The following is a 20,720-nucleotide window of genomic DNA, read 5'->3' as shown; positions in this document are numbered from 1 at the left end:
AAGCAGGCTCTGTGTCTAGAGACAACAGTGCTGGTCGTGGACGCGGTGCATCGTCATCATCAGCACGTGGCATTTCTATTCTATTTTTAATTTTAGAGAAGACACGCGCTTACTCCTGACGAGTGGTACCTCAGCTACGAAACGCGTAGAGCTATCAACTGTCATGTTTATCTTCAATTATGACTAATCCTCCATATATTTTATCAATACTTTTTCCAATTGGATATCCAAGCCATTTGTCAGGCAGGCACTACCTTATATTTATGGTTTTATATTAACATAATTTGGTGTACGGTGGAAAATTTTCTTGTGTTCATATTACTCTGTATAGATGTTTCATTATTTTTACTTGCTTGTACCAAATATTTTCTTACTTGGAATTGATAATATTGAATGTATACTGTATTAACATTGATTAATTTTATGAACCAATTAATACATTTTCCCAATTTTTCACCAAATTTATCTCATTGCACTCACGTACTTCATATAAAGTCCCACTTTTGTTGCTCCTCTCAATATACTGACTCCACGTGGGTGCCTGGTAGGAGAGAGGAGGAGGAGGAGGAGGCACATGACGAGTGCATCAGATTGCACAGCTGCTATTTGCAACATATGTCTGAAGCGTATCTCGCGTGGCCAAAACATCAGCCGCTTGGGCACCACATGCTTGACCAGACATATGTTGACCTGCCATGCAGCTCGTTGGCAAGCATACCTCAAAGACCCAAAGAACAAAGCGGACCTCTCCTTGCTCCTCATCAGCTGGCATCTCCAACCCCACTAGACCTTCAGTCCTCTCTGAAACCTGCTCTGAGAGGAATGAAGGTGTAGAATTAGGTGTGTCACAGCCAAGTGCTTCCGGGCACTCTGCTAGCAGTACACCCACGTCCGATTATAGCAGGCAAATGTCCCTGCCCCAGCTGCTGGACCATCAAAAGAAGTTCACTCCCAGCCATCCACATGCCCAGCGGTTGAATGCTAGCTTGGCTAAATTGCTAGCACTTCAACTGCTGCCTTTTCAGTTTGTAGACTCGGCCCCCTTCCGTGAGTTTGTACAATGTGCGGTTCCTCAGTGGCAGGTCCCCAAATGCCACTTTTTCACACAGAAGGCGATTCCGGCTCTCTACCGGCATGTGGAAGGCAATGGACTTGCCTCGCTGGACAGGGCGGTCAGCGGTAAGGTGCGTATTACCACTGACTCATGGTACAGCAGGCATGGACAGGGACGTTACCTGTCTTTCACGGCCCATTGGGTCACTCTTCTGGCAGCTGGGAAGGATGCAGGACAAGGTGCAGTAGTGTTGAAGGTTGTTCCGCCACCATGCCTTCAAAATGCTACTATTGGTGGTGACACACCTCTCTCCTCCATCCTCTCCTCTTCTTCTTCCTCCATGGCCTCTTCCAGTGCTCTGTACTCAGAACCAGCGGTGCTCCGTAGGCGTTCCAGGGGCTACGCAAGTACGTAGGCAAAACGATGCTATGCTGTGCTTGCACTGGTTTGTATGGGGGACAGGAGCCACACTGGGGCAGATGTTTTGTCAGCTCTGCAGGGGCAGGCCGAGAGGTGGTTGACGCCATGCCAGCTTAAGCCAGGAATGGTGGTTTGCGACAATGGCACCAACCTCCTCTCCGCCCTCCGACAGGGACAACTGACCCATGTGCCCTGTGTAGCTCACGTCCTTAACCTGGTGGTGCAGCGGTTCTTGGGCAGGTAACCGGGCTAACAGGGTGTCCTGAAGCAGGCCAGGAAAGTCTGTGTGTATTTCCGCCAATCATTTAATGCCTGTGCTCGGCTAGCTGAGCTCCAAAAGGAGTTTAACCTGCCCAAGAACTGCCTTATATGTGACATGCCCACCAGGTGGAACTCAACATTGGCCATGCTGCAGTGGCTGCACATGCTGCAGAGGGCCATCAATGAGTACCTGTGCGACTACGGCACCAGGACAGGGTCAGGGGAGCTCAGTTTTTTCTCACCACGCCAGTGGGGCATGATCAGGGATGCATGCACTGTCCTGTCACCAGTTGAGGAGGCCACAAGAATTGTGAGCAGTAACAGTGCATGCATCAGTGACACTGTACCTCTTGTCCACCTCTTGGAGCATATGCTATGTGGAATAATGGACAGGGCACTTGAGGCAGAACAGAGGCAGGAAGAGGAGGACTTCCTTGCCTCTCAAGTCCCCCTTTATCCAGACAGTGTTCCTGCTGTGCCACTCATCACACAGGAAGAGGATGAGGAGGAGGAGGATGATTGTGTCAGCATGGAGGTGGAGGCTGGCACTCAGCATCAGCAGCAGCAGTCTTGTAGGGATGATTTACAGTCCCAAGAAACCCGTGGACTTGTACGTGGCTGGGAGGAGGTAGCTGCGGATCATGTTGTCCTTAGTGACCCAGAGGACTCCGGACCGAATGCCTCAGCTAACCTACGCTGCATGGCCTCCCTGATCCTGCAAAGCCTGCGGAAGGATCCTTGTATTCTTCGAATCAAGATAGGGACCATTACTGGCTGGCCACTCTCCTTGATCCACGGTACAAGGATAAAGTTGCCGACCTTATCTTGCCGTCGCAGAGGGAGCAAAGGAGACATCTGCGGGAGGCCTTGCAGAAAGGTCTGTGCAACGCGTTCCCAGAGACTGGGAGGTTACAAACTCCTGGTCCTGGACAAGGTGTTGCTGAGGCATCAGTCAGAAGGAGCGGTGGAGAAGGTGGCCGTCTGACCGATGCGTTCAGACAATGTTTTAGTCCGCAGCCCCAAGGTATGATCGGTTCCAGCAACCATCGCCAGCGTCTGATTTACATGGTGCAGGAATACCTAGGGGCAAGGTCAGACTTGGACACCTTTCCCACCGAAAATCCTCTGGCTTACTGGGTCTTGAGGATGGATCACTGGCCAGAGCTTGCACAGTATGCAATTGAGCTACTGGCCTGTCCTGCATCCAGTATTCTTTCGGAACGCACATTCAGTGCTGCTGGTGGCTTTGTTACCGATCACAGGGTGCGCCTGTCCACCAAATCAGTTGATCGACTGACCTTCATCAAGATGAATCAGTCTTGGATCACCCACAGCTACCAAGCACCTGAAGCTGATGTAACCGAATATTTTTTTTTTAAATATCACATCCCTTCAAGACTGCCTATGCTGATGCTGAGTGACTGTCCTGTTATGTTGATTGTCTATCCTCTTCCTCCTCCGCTGATATGTTGGAAGAACATTTTTGGTTCTGGGTGATGCCACCAGCCCAATTTTTTATTTAGCCCCTGTTTAACAGGGGCGTTTAATTATAATTTTTGGTGCAATGCTTTGAAGCAGTGCTCATTTCTGCACCACAACTAGAGTATATGGGAGAGGGTGCAATGACGTGGCACCAGCGCCTAAGGCCCAATTTTTCTGCACCTGTTTAACAGGGGCGTTTAATTACAATTTTTGATGCAATGCTTTGCAGCAGGGCTCATTCCTGCACCACAACTAGAGTATATGGGAGAGGTTGCAATGTCGTGGCACCAGCGCCTAAGGCCCAATTTTTCTGCACCTGTTTAACAGGGGCGTTTAATTACAATTTTTGATACAGTGCTTTGCAGCAGGGCTCATTCCTGCACTACAACTAGAGTATATGGGAGAGGTTGCAGTGTCGCGGCACCAGCACCAGTGCCTAAGGCCCAATTTTTCAGCCCCTGTTTAACAGGGGCATGTAATTACAATTCTTGATATAATAGTTCACAGGAGGGCCCGTTCCTGTGCCCACCCAGAGTAACTGTGAGGACTTATAGTGTTGTGGCACCAGCACCACAACCACCAAAGGACAATTTTTCTACCACTGTTCAACAATGGCATGTGATTACAATTCTTGATATAATCGTTTACAGCAGGGCACTCCAGCGCCCACCAAGAGTCACTTTGAGGGCTTACAATGTTGTGGCAACACCAACACCTTGTTCCGCCATTTCTGCAGAGCATATAGGGCAGGCCTCTACTTTCAAAAATCCAACTTACAAACGTCTCCTACTTGCAAACCGAAGGAGACAACAGAAAGTGAGATGAAAAAAGACAGACGGCAAAACAAATTATACAGGGGTGATAACCCTTCCCTATGTTTTCCAAAAAGCTTAAAAATAGATTTTTTGACTGGAGCTACACTTTAAAAATGTAACAGTTAAAAATTACACACAGATTCTACTTAACACAACAAACCTACACAGTCACTGTCTTGTTTGCACCGCCTGTATACTGCTGTTCTGAGTATATAGGGCCTGGGTACGGGGTTCCCCTTCATATCCGTACAAGACCCAAAGGGGCTGGTAATGGGCAGGACATTTTTTTCCCCGCATTGACTTCTATTGCATGCAATACCGCATGTGTCCAGAGGTGGGGGGGGCATCGGAGAGCCTTGGAAATACTCATGGACAATTCTGCTGAACTCGGAAACCCTCGGGAGGGCTCAGAAACTGAGTATTTCCAAGTTATTCCCAGTATTTCCGAACGGCTCTAAACCGTTCCGAGGGTCACCTGTGCCCCGCACCTCTGGCCAAATGCGGTACTGCACACCCCATAGGCTTTAATCCTGCTTGTTTTGCAAGATAACACTCGCAAACCGAGTCAGGGTTTAAAAAAAAAAAACTTGCTAGTCTTTCAAAACGCTTATTAACCATGTTACTCGTAAACCAGGGTTCCACTGTAACTCCCTTAACAGCTTACTCTGAAATAAATTCACCTTTGGTTCTACTTTTACAGGCTAGTTACATTTTTAACTAAAACCTACACACCTTATTTTAGACCCAAAAAAATCATTACTCGGTCTCTGTATGTGAAACTTTCCTTTTAAAGTGACGGTGAGTGTTATACGCCTATAAATACATTATATCCAAATCTCACGCCCGAGCTCATCCTTAGACTCTTCACCACACACGGCCACAAAAGCACAAGAATTCTTGTTGGACAGTGTATTCGTTTATTTGCATTTAATGTTAATGGTTCAAAGAATGTCGGGCAAAATGGTCGGCCCTCACACATGTTCACTTCATCATATCTGGCCCTCTTTGAAAAAAGTTTGGGCACCCCTGCTCTATATGGACTAAGGGCATTTTTTACTTATGTGTATATTTGTTTTAATTAGTGGCTGCTTTTATGTACATAGATTTACGTCATATACATCATACATTATACATGCTTTCTGCATATATGTTTTTTTGGGAACTTCATTTTGTCCTGAGCGATGAGCGGTACACTTAGGCCTTTTAGACACTGAGATCATCATTATATTGTGTGCGTTTGCACTAAAATAAATGTTATTATATTTTTTTTCCTGAAAGTATACACTTAATAAAACAGTTGCACAAATATTAGTGCAACGTAAAAAAAATTGCAGCAAATATCTTTGTTTTACAGGTTTCTGCTTTTAGAAAATGTATATAAAGTTCTGAAGGTTTTAAGTAATTGTATAGCCAAAATTGCAGACTTTTACATGTGTGCAAGAAAAAAGAAAAAAATGCTCTAGTGCCAAAGCGGCTAAAAAATGGCGCCTACCTGAAGAATACAGAACATCAATATGATCCCCCATTCAAGATTGTTACAATAAAAAAGGAAAATATAATAGAGAACAAAGGATATGTCCTATCATCAGAGACAATAACAATACATGTAGGGCTATAGGTCCCTAGTGCTCTGTTTAACCACTTCAGTCCCTGAAGGGACTTTCTTGCGATTTGGCACTGCGTTGCTTTAACTGACAATTGCGCGGTCGTGTGACATTGTCACAAATAAAATGTATGTACTTTTCCCACAAATAGAGCTTTCTTTTGGTGGTATTTGATCACCGAAAATTCTCAAAAAAAAATAAATAAATAAATAAATAAATCGAATTTCTTCATCAGTTTAGGCCCGTACATATTTTTGGTAGAAAAAAAAAATCCCAATAAGCGTATATTGATTGACATCATTGACATAATGACATTGCATCATCCAGCATGATCTGGGGTCCCCGATACTAGTAGTGTTTTGGTGTAGGATCTTGGGCTGCTGTCCCTCCATCCCTCATTCATGTCAGACTCTAACCACACCCCCTTTGAGCCACACTCGCCATTTTCCGTAAACCACGCCTGTTTTTCACGCGCCCCTCATTTTTCCCCTATGCCAAGCCCACAAATGCATGCCCCGCTCCCTAATTATAATGCAACTCTGCCTGCAGCCCAAAAAGTGTCCCTAATTTTTTTTTTTTACAATGTTGGCAGCTATGAGATAGATATTATAACTCTTACACAGCATAACAGACCCTGAATACCCCCCATATACCGGCACTGTACTCACCGGAATGGACTCCTATGACAGACACACAGAAGAGTGCGGCGGCCACAAAGAGCCTCATTCTCTTCTTTGTACAGAACCTGGACTGTCCTCTCACTTCACCAATAGGGATGAGCTCAGGCATGTTCGCATGGACCTGTTTAACAGGGGCGTTTAATTACAATTTTTGATGCAATGCTTTGCAGCAGGGCTCATTCTTGCAAATCACAGGCAGTGAGAAATTGCCCGATCTCTGCAGCCGCACATCGGGGCAATGTCTCACTGCCTGTGATTAGCGCAGCGCTGCGCCGACTTCCTGGGGGTTCTGCACGTGGTCCATGCGAACACGCCTGAGCTCATCCCTACTCACAAACTTCTACTGATCCTATGTGCAGGAGGCGGCGGAGACACTGTACACAGGACACTGCTGATTGGGTGATAATTATCTCCCATCAGATAGAAAAATTCATACACAGATGATCACCAGTTGCTGGGCAGAGGCAGTGTGAAAAGGTTGTTTAGTTGAGGAATATAATGGGAGAAAGTGAAAGTAAAATGATTTCAATGTTTTCAACAAACATGATGACAGAGGAGCTCAGGGTGGGGGAATTCCAGATCCTGAGCCATGATCACTGAGACGGGAGATGTGATTGGTTGGCACAGGAACTGAAGCCTTGTTTCTAGTAGCCATTTTTTCCTTTGCAGTTCAGAATAGAAAAGATAATTTTTTTATCAGATTGTGATAAGCCCCCTGCCCGCAGACCCCCATAACCACCGGCCAGGGTTACGGGGAAGGGGTCCTTGTCCCTTCCCAGAAATGACCTAAAAGTGGCAGGAGGGCACCTCTCCCGCCGCCTCTTAAGGTGATCCCCTGGCAAATCCACCCACGGGACCATTTTAATTCAATGTAGAATTGGCCACAGTAAAAAAAATTATACTGTGCTAGCTGCTGCCATAATACCGTATTTAATGCCAAAGTAATGATGTATATTTACTGTGGGCAGTCGTCAAGTGGTTTTTCTAGTTCAACTTTTTTTTTTTTTAAATCCAGCTCCCTTATGTAGCAATATACCATTAATATAACCCTGCTGCAGAAAAAAAAGTTTTATATTAATGTGGGAATGTGAGTTCCCGCTACACAGAGATGTGAACAGGGCCTGACAGCTTAGTGTCTCCATACACTCCCTCCTATGTACTTGTATAAATCTGGCCATACACTATGCAACCTGATTGTACCATTTTCTTTAGATCTACCATCAACTATATAGTACCTGTCTGATTTTCATACATAGTGAATGGATAGAGAGATGGGTCCTCCTATTCTATACTTTTGGTAAATCTAAAAGAAATTATACAGAGATTGTACAATCAGGTTGCATAGTGTATGGCCAGCTTTATACAATACATAGGAGGGAGTGCATGGAGACACTCGGCTGTCAGGCACTGTTCACATTTCTGCAAAGCGGGAACTCATTCCTGCATTTGTTTTTTTGGGCATTCTTGCTCATCGTACATAGGAAATGTCTATTTATTTGAATGGGCTGCCCTGCTCACAACAAAAAGCTCCAGAACTTTGGGTGCGTTTTTTATCGTAATTTTGGTGTGTTTACACCAAGGAATAAAAAAAAGGAAGGAGGAAGAAGGGAATGAAAAAACAAGAATAGGAATAATTGCGGGGGGAATAGAGGAAAAGGGAAGGGGGAGAGGAAAAAAACACAGAAAATTGTACCATACTTACCGTAATTTTCTTTTCCTGGTGCCTATCCATGGCAGCATACCTGTGACAAGCTCCGCCTTGGCTCCTCCCTCAGGACTAGTGAATATTATAAAAGAAATGGTTAGCGCAGCCCCAGCATTCTCCGTAATATAGAATACCGAGGGTGGGATTGTATGCTGCCATGGATAATCGCCAGGAAAAGAAAATTACGGTAACTATGGTACAATTTGCTGTTTTCCTGGTGCCTCCATTGCAGCATACCTGTGACAAATAACTAGCTAAGACGGGTGGGATGCTTAGAAGTCTATTTTAAAGAAATTATTATTTAGAAGAAGCGAGGGCTGATGTGACTGTCTGTCTGACAAACTCCACCGATGAAAGAGCTCCTGGGTCCACCCTGTAATGTTTCAGAAACGTATGTCGGGACGACCAAGTCGCTGCCCCACAAATAGTTGCAATTGACACATTCGCTCTTGCCGCTCAAGAGGCAGAAACTGCTCTGGTGGAGTGCGCCCTGACCGCCAAAGAGGGTTCCAGCCCCTTTGTCCTGTACACCTTGTGGATGAGTCTAACGATCCATGAGGCAATCATTCTTACTGACGCCTCCTTGCCTTGGTTTTTGCCCCAGGGAATTATAAACAGCCTGATGGAGTCCCTGAATGATGCTGTGGCCTGCAGATAGCATTTCAAAGTGGAGGCAATGTCTAGCTCATGAAGAGAACCAGAGTCCTGTTCTGAAAATGTTGGGAGTGCCCAAGGTTCTGACATGTTTAAGGATGATGCGACTTTGGGAATAAATCATCGCACGGTTCTGAGTTCTACTCTGTCCGGATAGAATATAATGTGATTATGATCTGCTCCTAAAGCTTGGAGCTCTGAAACCCTTCTGCCAGAGGTTATAGCTATCAGGAAGGCTAGCTTCAAGGCTAAATTCCAAAGCGATGCCGACGCCGAAGGGGCAAAAGGTGGACTGGCTAAGGACTCTAGGATGATAGCAAGGTCCCAAGTGGGAAAAGATTGTTTAGTTGGCAGTCGGATCTCTTTGACAGCTTTGAAGAACTGGATTATTAATGGGTCCTCGGCCCATCTTCTACTGGTTTGCCAATGAATTTGCTGATACCTGTACTTTTAGTGTACCCAGTGCAAGACCTAGGTCTAGGCCTGCCTGCAAAAACTCAAGAATTTGAGAGGATGATGGGGAATCTGGATCACAGCTTCTGCCAATCATGAAGGCCCTGAACTTTTGTTTGTGGATGGTTTTCTTGCCTTGAGCAGGGTTGCGATCACTTTGTTGGAACACCCTAGGGATTGGAACCTTTCCCTTTCAGCTGCCAGGTGTGAAGATCCAGCCTGCGGGGATCTGGAAGGGTGTGACATCCTTGTGACAGAAGAGGTATTGTTGGAACCTTGACTGGAAGTCGGGTACTTAGATACATTGCTGTGGGGAACCAAGTACGTCTTGGCCAGTACGGTAGGAACGCTATCACTGTTGTGGTTTCTATCATAAGTCTTGACAGGAATCTTGGAATCAAAGGCCGTGGAGGGAAGGCATAGGCCCGAATGCATGCCCAGGGGGCTGAGAGGGCATCTATTGCCTCCGCTTGGGGGTGGGGAAGCCTTGAGATGCACCTTGGAAGCTTGGTATTGAATGCTGTTGCAAATAGGTCTGGCTCGAGGGGACCCCACTGGTTCACTATACAGTCGAAAATCTCCGGGTGTAGAGACCATTCGTTGGCATCCACAAACAAAGGCGGTCGGCCCTCGAGTTGAGATGGCCGGGCAGATAAACTGCCCTCAGGTCCTTTAGATTCCTTTCTGCCCAGAGTATTATGGGTTCCACCTCCTTCAGAAGGGACCTGCTGCGTGTCCCCCTTTGCCGGTGTACATAGGATACCACAGCCCTGTTGTCCATTTGGAGGAAAACTGTTTTCCCTGTAATCTCAAACCTTAGGGCTAGTAACGCAAGGTAGGCCGCTCTGACCTCCAGGACATTCAACACCGGGCCTGCTGTATGGAAGGACCATCTACGCTGCACTGAGATCTGGTTGCAGTGTGCTCCCCAGCCTGCTGCACTGGCATCGGTAGTAATTGTGATACAGTCGACATGCCCTAATGGGCGTGATTTCAGAAGTGTCTGCTTCTTCATCCACCAATGCAGACTCCTGAGCATCAAGGTCGTCAAGTGTATGGGTTGGGATAGATACTGCCTGTTCCACAGTCTTTTGCCAGGAGTAGAAGGTCGTCCAAGTAGTGGCATACCCGAAGCCCCAATTCTCTCAGAGGGGCTATGATGGCAAACAGGGTCTTTGTGAAGACTCTTGGCGATATGCAGAGGCCAAATGGAAGACTCTGCAATTGGAGATGTACCTGCCCCACCGCCAATCTCAGATACTTCTGGAATGGAGGGAGTATGGGTATATGCAGGTAAGCGTCCTGCAAGTCAACATTGACAACATCCAGTCCCCTGGTTGGTCTACCATAATCGTTCGTAGTGACTCCATTTTGAATCTTACTAGGAAGATATAACGATTTAGACTTTTTAGGTCTATCACGGGTCTCCATCCTCCATTTCTCTTGGGGACTAGAAACAGGGTTGAGTAAAAACCCGAAAATCTCTCTGATGGAGGCACTGGAACTACCGCTTGCTGTTCCTGCAAGGAGAGAAGAAATTGCTGTAGCACTTCCGTTTTTTAGGGGGGAACCTTGACACCCTTGTCAGGGAGAAGAAGTCCTTGGGAGGTTTGTCTAGGAACGACCAGAAATGGCCGTATTTGACTGTGGAGATTACCCAAGGATCCCTGCACTTTTGTTCCCAGATCTTTGAGAAGTGTTTTAGCTTGGCCCACACAGGAATCGCTTGGGCTGGCCTGGCGTCAAAAGGATTTAGTAGAATCCTGTGGGGTAGGCACTGGTCTCTGTCTTCGGGCTTTGAGGAACGTGGACTGTGTGCTTTTCCAATTATGCCTGAAGCCTTTTCCCTGCCTGGACTGTCGGTAATCCTTATTCTTGGAGTATTGGAATCTGGGTGTGAATGTCCTGGAGCGCCTAGATCACCTGTCTTGGGGTAGCAGGCCTGATTTTCCACCAGTGACTCGAGAGATGGCCTTGTCCAGTTTTTCCCCAAACAAGGCTTTACCATCAAATGGTATCTTGCACCAGTTCTGTTCTGCTTCAGCTCATCCAAGGTCTTGATTATATCCTCCTTTGGGATGTCCTGTTGGATTGCCGACTCTATATTATCTGTCCAGACGCGTAGAACATTGGACACTGATGTCAGGGCTATGACAGGTTTACAGGCGTTGCCTGCCATCTGGTACGCTTTCTTGAGATCGAGATCCATCCTTCTGTCCAGTGCATCCTTAAAAGAAGTTGAGTCTTTCAGGGGCAACGTGACATTCTTTGCCAACCTTACCACTGCTGCATCGGCCACTGGAAAACCCTCCAGCATTGCGGAATCAGCCTATGAGAGAGGGTATAACTTTCCCAACTGATTAATAGAGAATCTTTTCTCTGTCTTTTTCCACTCTTCCTCAATCACATCCCTGATCTCGTCCATGAGAGGAAAAAAGGAGATCTGGCGTTTGAGAAAGGGGAAGTACGATTTAGACTTCTTAACCTCGGTGTTGGTCTCTTCCCAGCTGATCGCTTGTTTAGCTGCCTGTACATAAGGCTGGACCATGGCGAAAGCAAAGCCAGAGGCCTCTAGGTCATCAGATGATTCCTCTGAGATGGCATTCTCTTCCTGATGTTTAGAGGAAGATGCCGGTGTCAGACGAAAATTCCACTTGTGGACAGCCCCGGGATGGAAGCCTCAGCCGTTTGCTCCTGAGGAGGAGACACTGGTTGTTGCGTCATCATTGTGGCTACCAATTCCGCAAGGGAGTCCTTTACTGCTTTCTTAAGTAGGTCTGCCATTTGCAGACCTTCAGATTCTCTGTCCGCTGCATAGTCCCTGAGGCAATCTCAAACAGATCAGTTTGTCTGAAAGTGGAGCCGCTCCACAGGCCTGACATCTTGGAGATCTAGGTCTCGGGGAGCATGAGTGATGGCGCTTTTTGGCCGATGCTTTCCTGCCACTTCTATAATCCCCATGCCTGGATGACCTGTCTCTGCTGTGACTAGAGTCATCATCGTCTTCATGTCGCCTTGAGGTCCTCTTAGACATCTTCTGGCGTACAGGACTGAAATACATAAAAGTACCAGCCTCAGTGCACTCTTTTATTTATTTATTTTTTTAAATGTATCAACTTACCTGGACGTAGGTCCTTACCTCAGGTGTAGAGTAGGATCTTGTGCGGGTGGCGAACGGCTCATACTAGACGGATTAGCAGAAGCAGCAGCTAAGAAAAGAGTTTTAGAGGAGAAAAATCAACCCGCCATGTCCTTGACTGGTAAAAGGGACTTTACCTCTATAAATAACGGTTTCTCTACGTTTTGTCTTCTTGTCCCTATTTTTGGGGGGAGGGGTTAAATTATATATATATATATATATATATATATATATATATATATATATTTTTTTTTTTTTTTTTTTGGCACCTAAGCAAACATTTAATTAATTTGTATTAATTTTATTTAATAATTGAATATGTTTATTTCATTTTATATTATTTAATTAATCCTTCTCTTTTTTTTTTTCTAATTAAATTATTACCATAAAAGAGTGGGTGTTTCTTCCTTGGAGCTCAGAGTAGCAGTTCTCCCTGCAGCCACAGGCGTCCCATTGAGGCTATCAGTGAGATAAACAGTAGAACAGGAGAGGCAGGGCACGCCTCTATCCTGTCTTTGACATTTTGAGGGCATAGACATCACTGTGCCCTTATCAAAAATGGCCGCCGCGGCCTCCAAATCCATTGCGCATGTGCCGATCGGCGGAACAGTAAGCTGGAAGCCTCGCACCACCGGCGCATGCGCAGAGCACGGTGGAGATCGCCGAGAGTTAAATAAAACAGCGGCGCTGATCGCGTGCAGCTCCTATGGAGTTGGAAACAGCGGCAGGGGCTAAGAGAGAGGTTTTTCCTCTGAGAGAAACAACAAACAAATGGGAGGAAAAAAGAAAAGAAAGAAAGAAATAGAAGGTTGGGGAGGGGGAGAGGAAAAGAGAGAGGGAAGAGAAAAGGGAAAAGATAAAAGATATAAAACATAAAAGGGAAAGGAAAGGAAGGAAGAAAAGAGAGAAGGGAAAAAAAGAAATGTAGAAATAGCTGCTGCCTCCGTTACCATGAATGAGCTGGTGCCTGATCAACTTGCAGATAACGCTCTTACTTAAGAGACAAACTGCTTGTCACAAAAGATCCTACAGAAGGGACTTCCAACCTTATAAGCGTGTTTAGCTGCCCAAGAGAAGGAACTGCGTCTGGGAGAGGCTTGAATACGGAGGGAGGCTGCCGACTGCAGAAGGTAAGGACGCCGACCAGAATTCCCTGTCATGAGGTATGAGGAAAAAAAGGAGAATGCTGGGGCTGCGCTAACCATTTCTTTTATAATATTCACTAGTCCTGAGGGAGGAGCCAAGGTGGAGCTTGTCACAGGTATGCTGCCATGGAGGCACCAGGAAAATGCCCCTCCCCCTCCCGTTTTTTCCTCCCCCTGCTTTTCAATTATTCCTATTCTTGTTTTTTTTTTCTTCCCATCTTCCTCTTTTTCTTATTCCTTGGTTGTTTTCCTCTTCATTCCCCCCACCCCCACTTTGTACTTCCCCACCGTTTGTTGTGTCCATAGTTTCTAGCACTGAGCCTTTGTCACCTTACTTTTTTCAACTATGGTCCTTTGTGCTCATAGCCTCTCTCGTGTCCGCCCCGGGGGTGTAACGAAAATAAAAGCTAAAATATTAGTGACAGAGATAGAAATGATTCCTTTTGATCGCACATGTGATGGGTTACGTGGACATGTAACTCTGTATTTGTAGCATGTGTGGAATCCTAGAGAACCACACAAAACCGTTATATGGCGCCTGATTGCGGCAGGCAGGCAGTGATCAGACTGATGCGCTGGTATCGGAAATCCTATCCATGACCCAGCAATCAGCACCGTTCTGGGCCAATTAGACTCTGTTTTTTTCAGAACAGAAAACACCTGAGGGTTGAGACAGGAACACCCCCGGGGGGTTGATTGGCCAAGGGCTAAAGTTCAGCCCACATCCATATTTTAATAAATTGAGTAGCCTGAGATATGGACATTGTTCTTCCATGAAGCCAGTTTGAAACTGGGGAGTTCCCACATGGTCCAGTATGCTTCTACTAATGGATAGATTTCGGTAAAGTTCATTTCTGTTTTTATCCCCTTTTAGTTTCATAGCAAATTGCCAATTGTGTGTCTTTCTGTATTTTTTGCATCTTTTTTGGTAAATCCTTTTTCTTTTTTTTATCTTATATGCACTGCCCACTTTCAGGATATTAAATTATAAAATTAATAAGTGACTTCTGTGTACTAAGCTAGGACTCATATCTCTGGAGAAGTTGCTGTATTTTAGTGCCTAAGTACCCGGTCTAAGTTACGTGCCAATCGGGATGCAATTGCACTGCGTGTTGGCAGATTGCATGCAGATTGTAAGCTAACAGATCTACCAGATGGAGATGTGTGTGTGTGTGTGTGTGTGTGTGTGGTGGCTCAGCAGACCAGTCTGCGGACAAACTGTTGGGTGGTGTCAGGCTATCGTTTATTGTGGGGACAGTGGGAAGAGTGATTAACACCGGGGTTCAAGCTTGCAGGTTAGCTGGAGGAACCCTAGAAGCGTTTGCTAATTGATAGACTGCTCCCCAATCCTTAGAGTGCACCAGATTGTACGTAAGATTTGTATCTGCCTGTGTGTGTGGTCAGCTAGCTTGATTGAAGTGGAGTATCCCTCTAGTGGTGGCCAAAGGTAGTGCAGGCTGTGAAAGTACCACAGCCAGTCTTACATGCTCAGTATAAGTTCCCCCTTCGTCCCTTAGTTCCTCATATAACCCGGTCATGGAACACACGTCGCGGTTAGCTAGTCGCCATGGGCGAGCTTAATCTGTGACAGGGGGGGACTACCTCTTATCGGGTGCCTCTCTTGGTACTGCGTGGCGCCTCCAGGGCCGTCTTTGGCAAGCTACTTATAATTCTATAGATTCTCCAAGATTAATCTACTATGTATTTTTATCCAAGTGTCTGTTATACAAATTTCAAGATTAGTAAGTTTGAGTGTAACTGTTCAACTATGAAACGATTTACTCTTGTAGATGTTTTGGACTGACCCCTCCTGAAGAAGCGGTGGATACCACGAAACATGTAGAGGACTCTGTCAGGCTATAAATCCAAGTTTTCTTGTATTAGGACCTACGTGTCCATTACCCGTTTTCATTACCATGCACAGTGTATGTACCTCTGTACCAAAATTATCTTTCCAAAAGATAATGTTATGCTGCGAGAATCATGATCTTTATTTTAAGCAAAAAAATTGTGATTCTCATTTTAGCCAGAATCGTGCAGCTCTAGTGCATGTAGGCAGGGCCGGCGCTACCACTAGGCGGACTAGGCAACCGCCTGGGGCGCACTGCCGCCTAGGGCGCCCGGCCGCTGGTTATTTTATTCCTGGCTGGCTGCACTGTCCTTGCTGCAACTACTACTGTGCCAGTGCCAAGCAACAGCGCCATCCGCCCTCCCGCCCCGCCCCGCTCTGGCTTTCCAGTACAGTAATCCTCTCTTCTGTTATAGTATCACCTCGCCGATCCGCCCCTCCTCCTCCGATCCGCCCCTCCTCCTCCGATCCGCTCTCTGTCAGTCTGTCTCTGTCCGCTCTATGTCACATTAGCCATGATGATGATGATGACACGCAGCAGCTGATGAATCGTAAGTTCATCGGACTAACAGAGAGTGGAGGAGAGGGGGGGGAGGGGCGGACGGCTGCTGTGCCTGTGTGTTATCATGAGTTATATGTCACAGATCATCGGACTGACAGAGAGTGGAGGAGAGGGAGGGGGGGCGGACGGCTGCTGTGCCTGTGTGTTATCATGAGTTATATGTCACAGATCATCGGACTAACAGCGAGTGGAGAGGAGGGGGGGTGGGGGGGGGCAGACGACTGCTGTGCCTGTGTGTTATCATGAGTATGTCACAGATCATTGGACTGACAGAGAGTGGGGGGGGGGTCATCATGATGATAACACACAGGCACAGCAGCCGCCCCCCCTCCATTCTCTGTCAGTCCGACGGTCTGTGACATTACTCATGATGATAACACAGGCACAGCAGCAGCAGCCGTTCTCCCCCTCAGTCCTCTGTGACATGATAACACGTGTCATTTGATAGCACAGCACCCCTGGCCCCGCCCCCACACTCTCCTGGAATAGAGGATGGATGGAGGATGGATGCAGCATGCATCATCATGGGATACAGCAGGGCGACGTCGGCGGCGTGGCACTTGAAGGCCACTCTCTGAGCTTGGGGTCAGATGTGCGCGCAGCCTGGGCTAGCTGGAACAGGAAGAGAAGAGGCACCACTCCACACGAGGCAGGTACACAGGCTGGCAAATACAGTTGGTGCCAGCAACAGGTTACTGGTGTGACCGTGAGGTAAGCAAAAAACTGTTGCTTTCTCTCTATTAGGCCCCTTTCACGCTGGGGCGGTTTTCAGGTGCTACAGCGCTAAAAATAGCACCTATATAGCGCCTGAAAAAATCGGCCCCTTTCACTCCAGTGTGAAAGCCTGAGGGTTTTCACACTGGAGTGGTGCGCTAGCAGGACGGTGAAAAAAGTCCTGCTAGCCGCATATTTGGAGCGGTGAAACCGCTCCTACCTATTGAAATCAATGGGGGAGCACGGCTATACCGCCGGCAAAGCGCCACTGCAGCGGCGCTTTGTGGGCGGTTTTAACCCTTTTTCGGCCGTTAAACGCAGACCGCCGCTAAAACAATGGTAAATCACTGCTAAAAATAGCAGCGCTTTGCCGCCGACGCCCGCACTGCCCCAGAGTAAAAGGGGCCTTAATGAGAATAACATTATGTGAATGTGATGACCATGACATTTAATTTTAAAATGTGAGTGTATATATATCAATTATGTTGACTGATCTGCCAAATGTCCCCCCAAGTCTGCAATTTATGGGCACTGGTGAGGCGGAATTGTTGAGCGCTGGTGAAGCGGTATTCTGGGGGTGGAGTCAGGGGCGGGGCCAATGGGGGCGGCAAAATGAGGTTTCGCCTAGGGTGCCAAAAATCCTTGCACCAGCCCTGCATGTAGGTAATCCTGTAATAAGGCTGACCTGTAGGTACTGGAGATATTTACATTGCATGCAGCCTCTAACATCACTGGTGCATGCGCTCTGAAGGAATGGCCACTTTCGAGCCCATGGCCGTGAATGGCAGCTCACACGCGCATGCGTGGGAGTGACGTCATTGCAGGTCCGGCCAATCACAGCGCTGGAGCCAGCGAACCTGGAAGAAACTCCAGGGAAAATGTCAGCGGTGTGCGAGCGTCACTGGAACAGCTTTGTTCTAAAGGTAAGAATTTCATAAGGATCCAGTATGCAAAGAATACTCATTATGCCTTTGTCTTACAGGGTTTTTTTTTCCCCTGTGATTTACAACCTCTTTAACTGCTTGAGTTCCACGCTATAGCGAATGACGGCTACAGCGCACACCTGCTTTGCCGGGACTACGTCTATTGACGTCCCGTGCACGAGCGGCCCTGAGGAGCGTGCGCGGCACGCTTTGTGATCAGCGAGTCTGAGACTCGTCTGATCACAGATCAGAGCAAGGGGTCAATCCCGACCCCTTACCACGTGATCAGCTGTCAGCCAATGACAGCTGATCATGTGATCACAACAGAGCCGGTAATCGGCTATATTTCCTCCTCGCGCTAACAGCGCGAGGAGAAAAAAAGGTGATCACCGTCGGCCACGAGAGGGACTTTAGTCCTGATCACGGCGAGCTGGGGCCAACTCATCAGTGCCCATCTGCCCCCTGCTAGTGCCACCTATCAGTGCCCAGTGCCACCTATCAGTGCCCACAATCTGCCTCAACAGTGCTGCACCTCATGTGCCACCCATCAGTCCCATCTATCAGTGCCCATTAGTGCCACCCATCTGTGCCATCTTATCTGTGCCTATCAGTACAGCCTTAACTGTGCCCACCAGTGCAGCCTATCCGTGCCCACCAGTGCTACCTCATCAGCGCATTTCAATGAAGGAGAAAAATGACCTGTTTGCAAAATTTTATAACAAACTATTAAACGTGATTTTTTTTTTGCATTTTTTTGTTTAGCAAAAAAAAAAAACTCCCAGCTGTAATTAAATACCACCAAAAGAAAGTTCTATTTGTGCAAAAAAATTATAAAAATTTCATTTGGGTACAGTGTTGTATGGCCGCGCAATTGTCATTCAAAGTGCATCAGTGCTGAAAGCTGAAAATTGGTCTGGGCAGGAGGGGGTTTAAGTGCCCAGTAAGCAAGTGGTTAAGGCCCAGTTCACACCTGTGTGTTTAAGTGCGGTGCATTAAAAAAAGTTCTGCATGCTGCCTCTTTTTGATGCGGTTTCATCAAAACGCATGTTCTATAGAGTTCAATTGTAACGCCCGTAAAGTATAATGCACCACACAGATGTGAACTGGCCCTAAGGTTACAAGAAGGTTAAGTGTTAAAATGATAGACAGTATTAGTATAAAATTTTCAGAATAGGCCTGTGTTATGCCGCGTACACACGTAGCTGACTATCCGGCGGACTTAGTCCGGCGGACTTCCCGCCGGACTGTCTGCCGGACTTTCCGAACAGGCTACTTGCCCACAGACGGCACTTTTTCAGCGGACTAATACGGCATACTAAGTCCGCCATACTTTTGAAATGAACGGACTCACCTACACACGCGGAGGAAAGTCCGCTCATTTTGAGCGCATCTCCAGGTAGCCGGGGCCAGCGAAGGAGGCGTTGCTGGCCCCGTCACCTGGTATGGAGTTAAAGGGGAACCCCAACGCTGAAAAAAAATCGGCGTGCGGGTCCCCCCAGGTCCACATCAGACCCTTATCCGAGCATGCTACCCGGCCAGCCAGGAAAGAGGGGGGACAATAGAGCGCCCCCACCCTCCTGAGCTGTACCAGGCCCCCCCACCCCAAAGCACCTTGTCCCCATGTTGATGAGGACAAGGGCCTCTCCCCCACAACCCTGGCCATTGGTTGTCGGGATCTGCGGGCGGGGGGCTTATCGGAATCTGGGAGCCCCCTTTAATAAGGGGGCCCCCAGATACCGGCCCCCCACCCTATGTGAATGAGTATGGGGTACAATGTACCCCTACCCATTCACCTGTGAAAAAAAGTAAAAAAAACAACACACAAGGGTTAAAATAGTTTATTGCACAGCTCCGGGGGTCTTCCGTCTTCGGGGGTCTTCTTGCCGGACTCCTCCGCTATCTTCTTCTAGCTATTTTGCTAGCGGAGGAGCCCGGCTTTCTTCCTCGCCGCCGACCTCTTCTTCCGACTACGGGGGTCTTGTCCCCCTCTTCGGTTCTTCTTGCCGGGCCACCGCGCCTTCTTCTAGCTCTTTTACAGGCGGTGGCCCGGTCTTCTGTCGCCTCCTTCTGTTCTTCTGGCAGGAAGAATCGAAGAGGGGGACAAGACCCCTGAAGTCGGAGGAAGAAAGCCGGGCTCCTCCGCCAGCAAAAGAGCTTGAAGAAGATAGCGGAGAAGTCTGGCGAGAAGACCCCCGAAGACGGAAGACCCCCGGAGCTGTGCAATAAACTATTTTAACCCTTGTTTGTTGTGTTTTTTTACAGGTGAATGGGTAGGGGTACATTGCACCCCATACTCATTCACATAGGGTGGGGGGCTGTTATCCGGGGGCCCCCTTATTAAAGGGGGCTCCCGGATTCCGATAAGCCCCCCGCCCACAGACCCCAACAACCAACGGCCAGGGTTGTCGGGAAGAGGCCCTTGTCCTCATCAACATGGGGACAAGGTGCTTTGGGGTGGGTACGGCTCAGGAGGGGGGCCGCTCGCTCGTCCCCCCTTTCCTGGCTGGCCGGGTAGCGTGCTCGGACAAGGGTCTGATGTGGACCTGGGGGGACCCCAACACCGATTTTTTTCGGCGTTGGGGTTCCCCTTTAAGTCCATACCAGGTGACGGGGCCAGCGACGCCTCCTTCGCTGGCCCCGTCTACCTGGAGACGTACTCAAAATGAGCGGACTTTTCTCAGCGCGGGAAAAGTCCGCTCATTTCAAAAGTACGGCGGACTGGCATGCCAACGGCCGGATTGTCTGCCGAAAAGCAAGTCCGGCGGGAAGATTGGAGTGCAAAAATACTTTCTAAGTCCGCAATACTTTCGGGTAAAAAAAGTCAGCCGGAGGCTAAACACGGGGGGGATTGTCCGGCGGACGTGAGTTTGCCAGACTTTTCCACCCGATTGTTTGTTTGATTGTGTGTACGCGGCATTAGGATTACAAAGGATTAGTGTTAAGCCCAATACACACTATCAGATTTTCTGCTGACTTTTTCCTTCAGATTTGCCAAAACCACATAATATGAGGTCAAACCTTAGGAGTTTCAATTTGTATACAATCAGACAGGCCCTTCTACTACATGGTTTTGGTAAATCCGAAGACAAAAATCAGCAGAAAATCTGATAGTGTGTATGGGGCTTTAGGGGGTTCCAGGGAGGACTGGTGTGAACATTACAGGAAGAGTCAGTGTTGTATTAGTATTACAGGGAGAGGTATTACCATGGCTGTAGGAAGGGTTAATATTTGGGTTTCAGGGAGATGAAGGGCTTATTCAC

The 20,720-nt window shown here is 47.6% G+C and overlaps 1 protein-coding gene across 2 annotated transcripts in view; it reads right to left on the bottom strand.

Moving 5' to 3' along the window:
* Positions 1 to 20,720, bottom strand: part of LOC143984130 (class I histocompatibility antigen, F10 alpha chain-like) — a 174,296-nt gene that overhangs the window by 118,684 nt on the left and 34,892 nt on the right. Inside the window, exon 1 of one of the 2 annotated variants that reach the window (XM_077484449.1) lies at positions 6,305 to 6,398. The exons of the other annotated variant lie outside the window; for it this stretch is intronic. Coding sequence (XP_077340575.1) covers positions 6,305 to 6,362 — 58 coding nt within the window. The 5' untranslated portion in view covers positions 6,363 to 6,398. Of the gene's footprint in view, positions 1 to 6,304; positions 6,399 to 20,720 lie in introns of those variants that run through there. 2 annotated transcript variants of the gene reach the window in all.

Source organism: Lithobates pipiens, unplaced genomic scaffold, assembly GCF_037356315.1.
Source record: "Lithobates pipiens isolate NorthernLeopardFrog02 unplaced genomic scaffold, aLitPip1_a1.2 Scaffold_1, whole genome shotgun sequence".
Classification (NCBI taxonomy): domain Eukaryota; kingdom Metazoa; phylum Chordata; class Amphibia; order Anura; family Ranidae; genus Lithobates; species Lithobates pipiens.
Note: the sequence above shows the minus strand (reverse complement) of the source record. Positions and strands in the feature narration are given on the sequence as shown.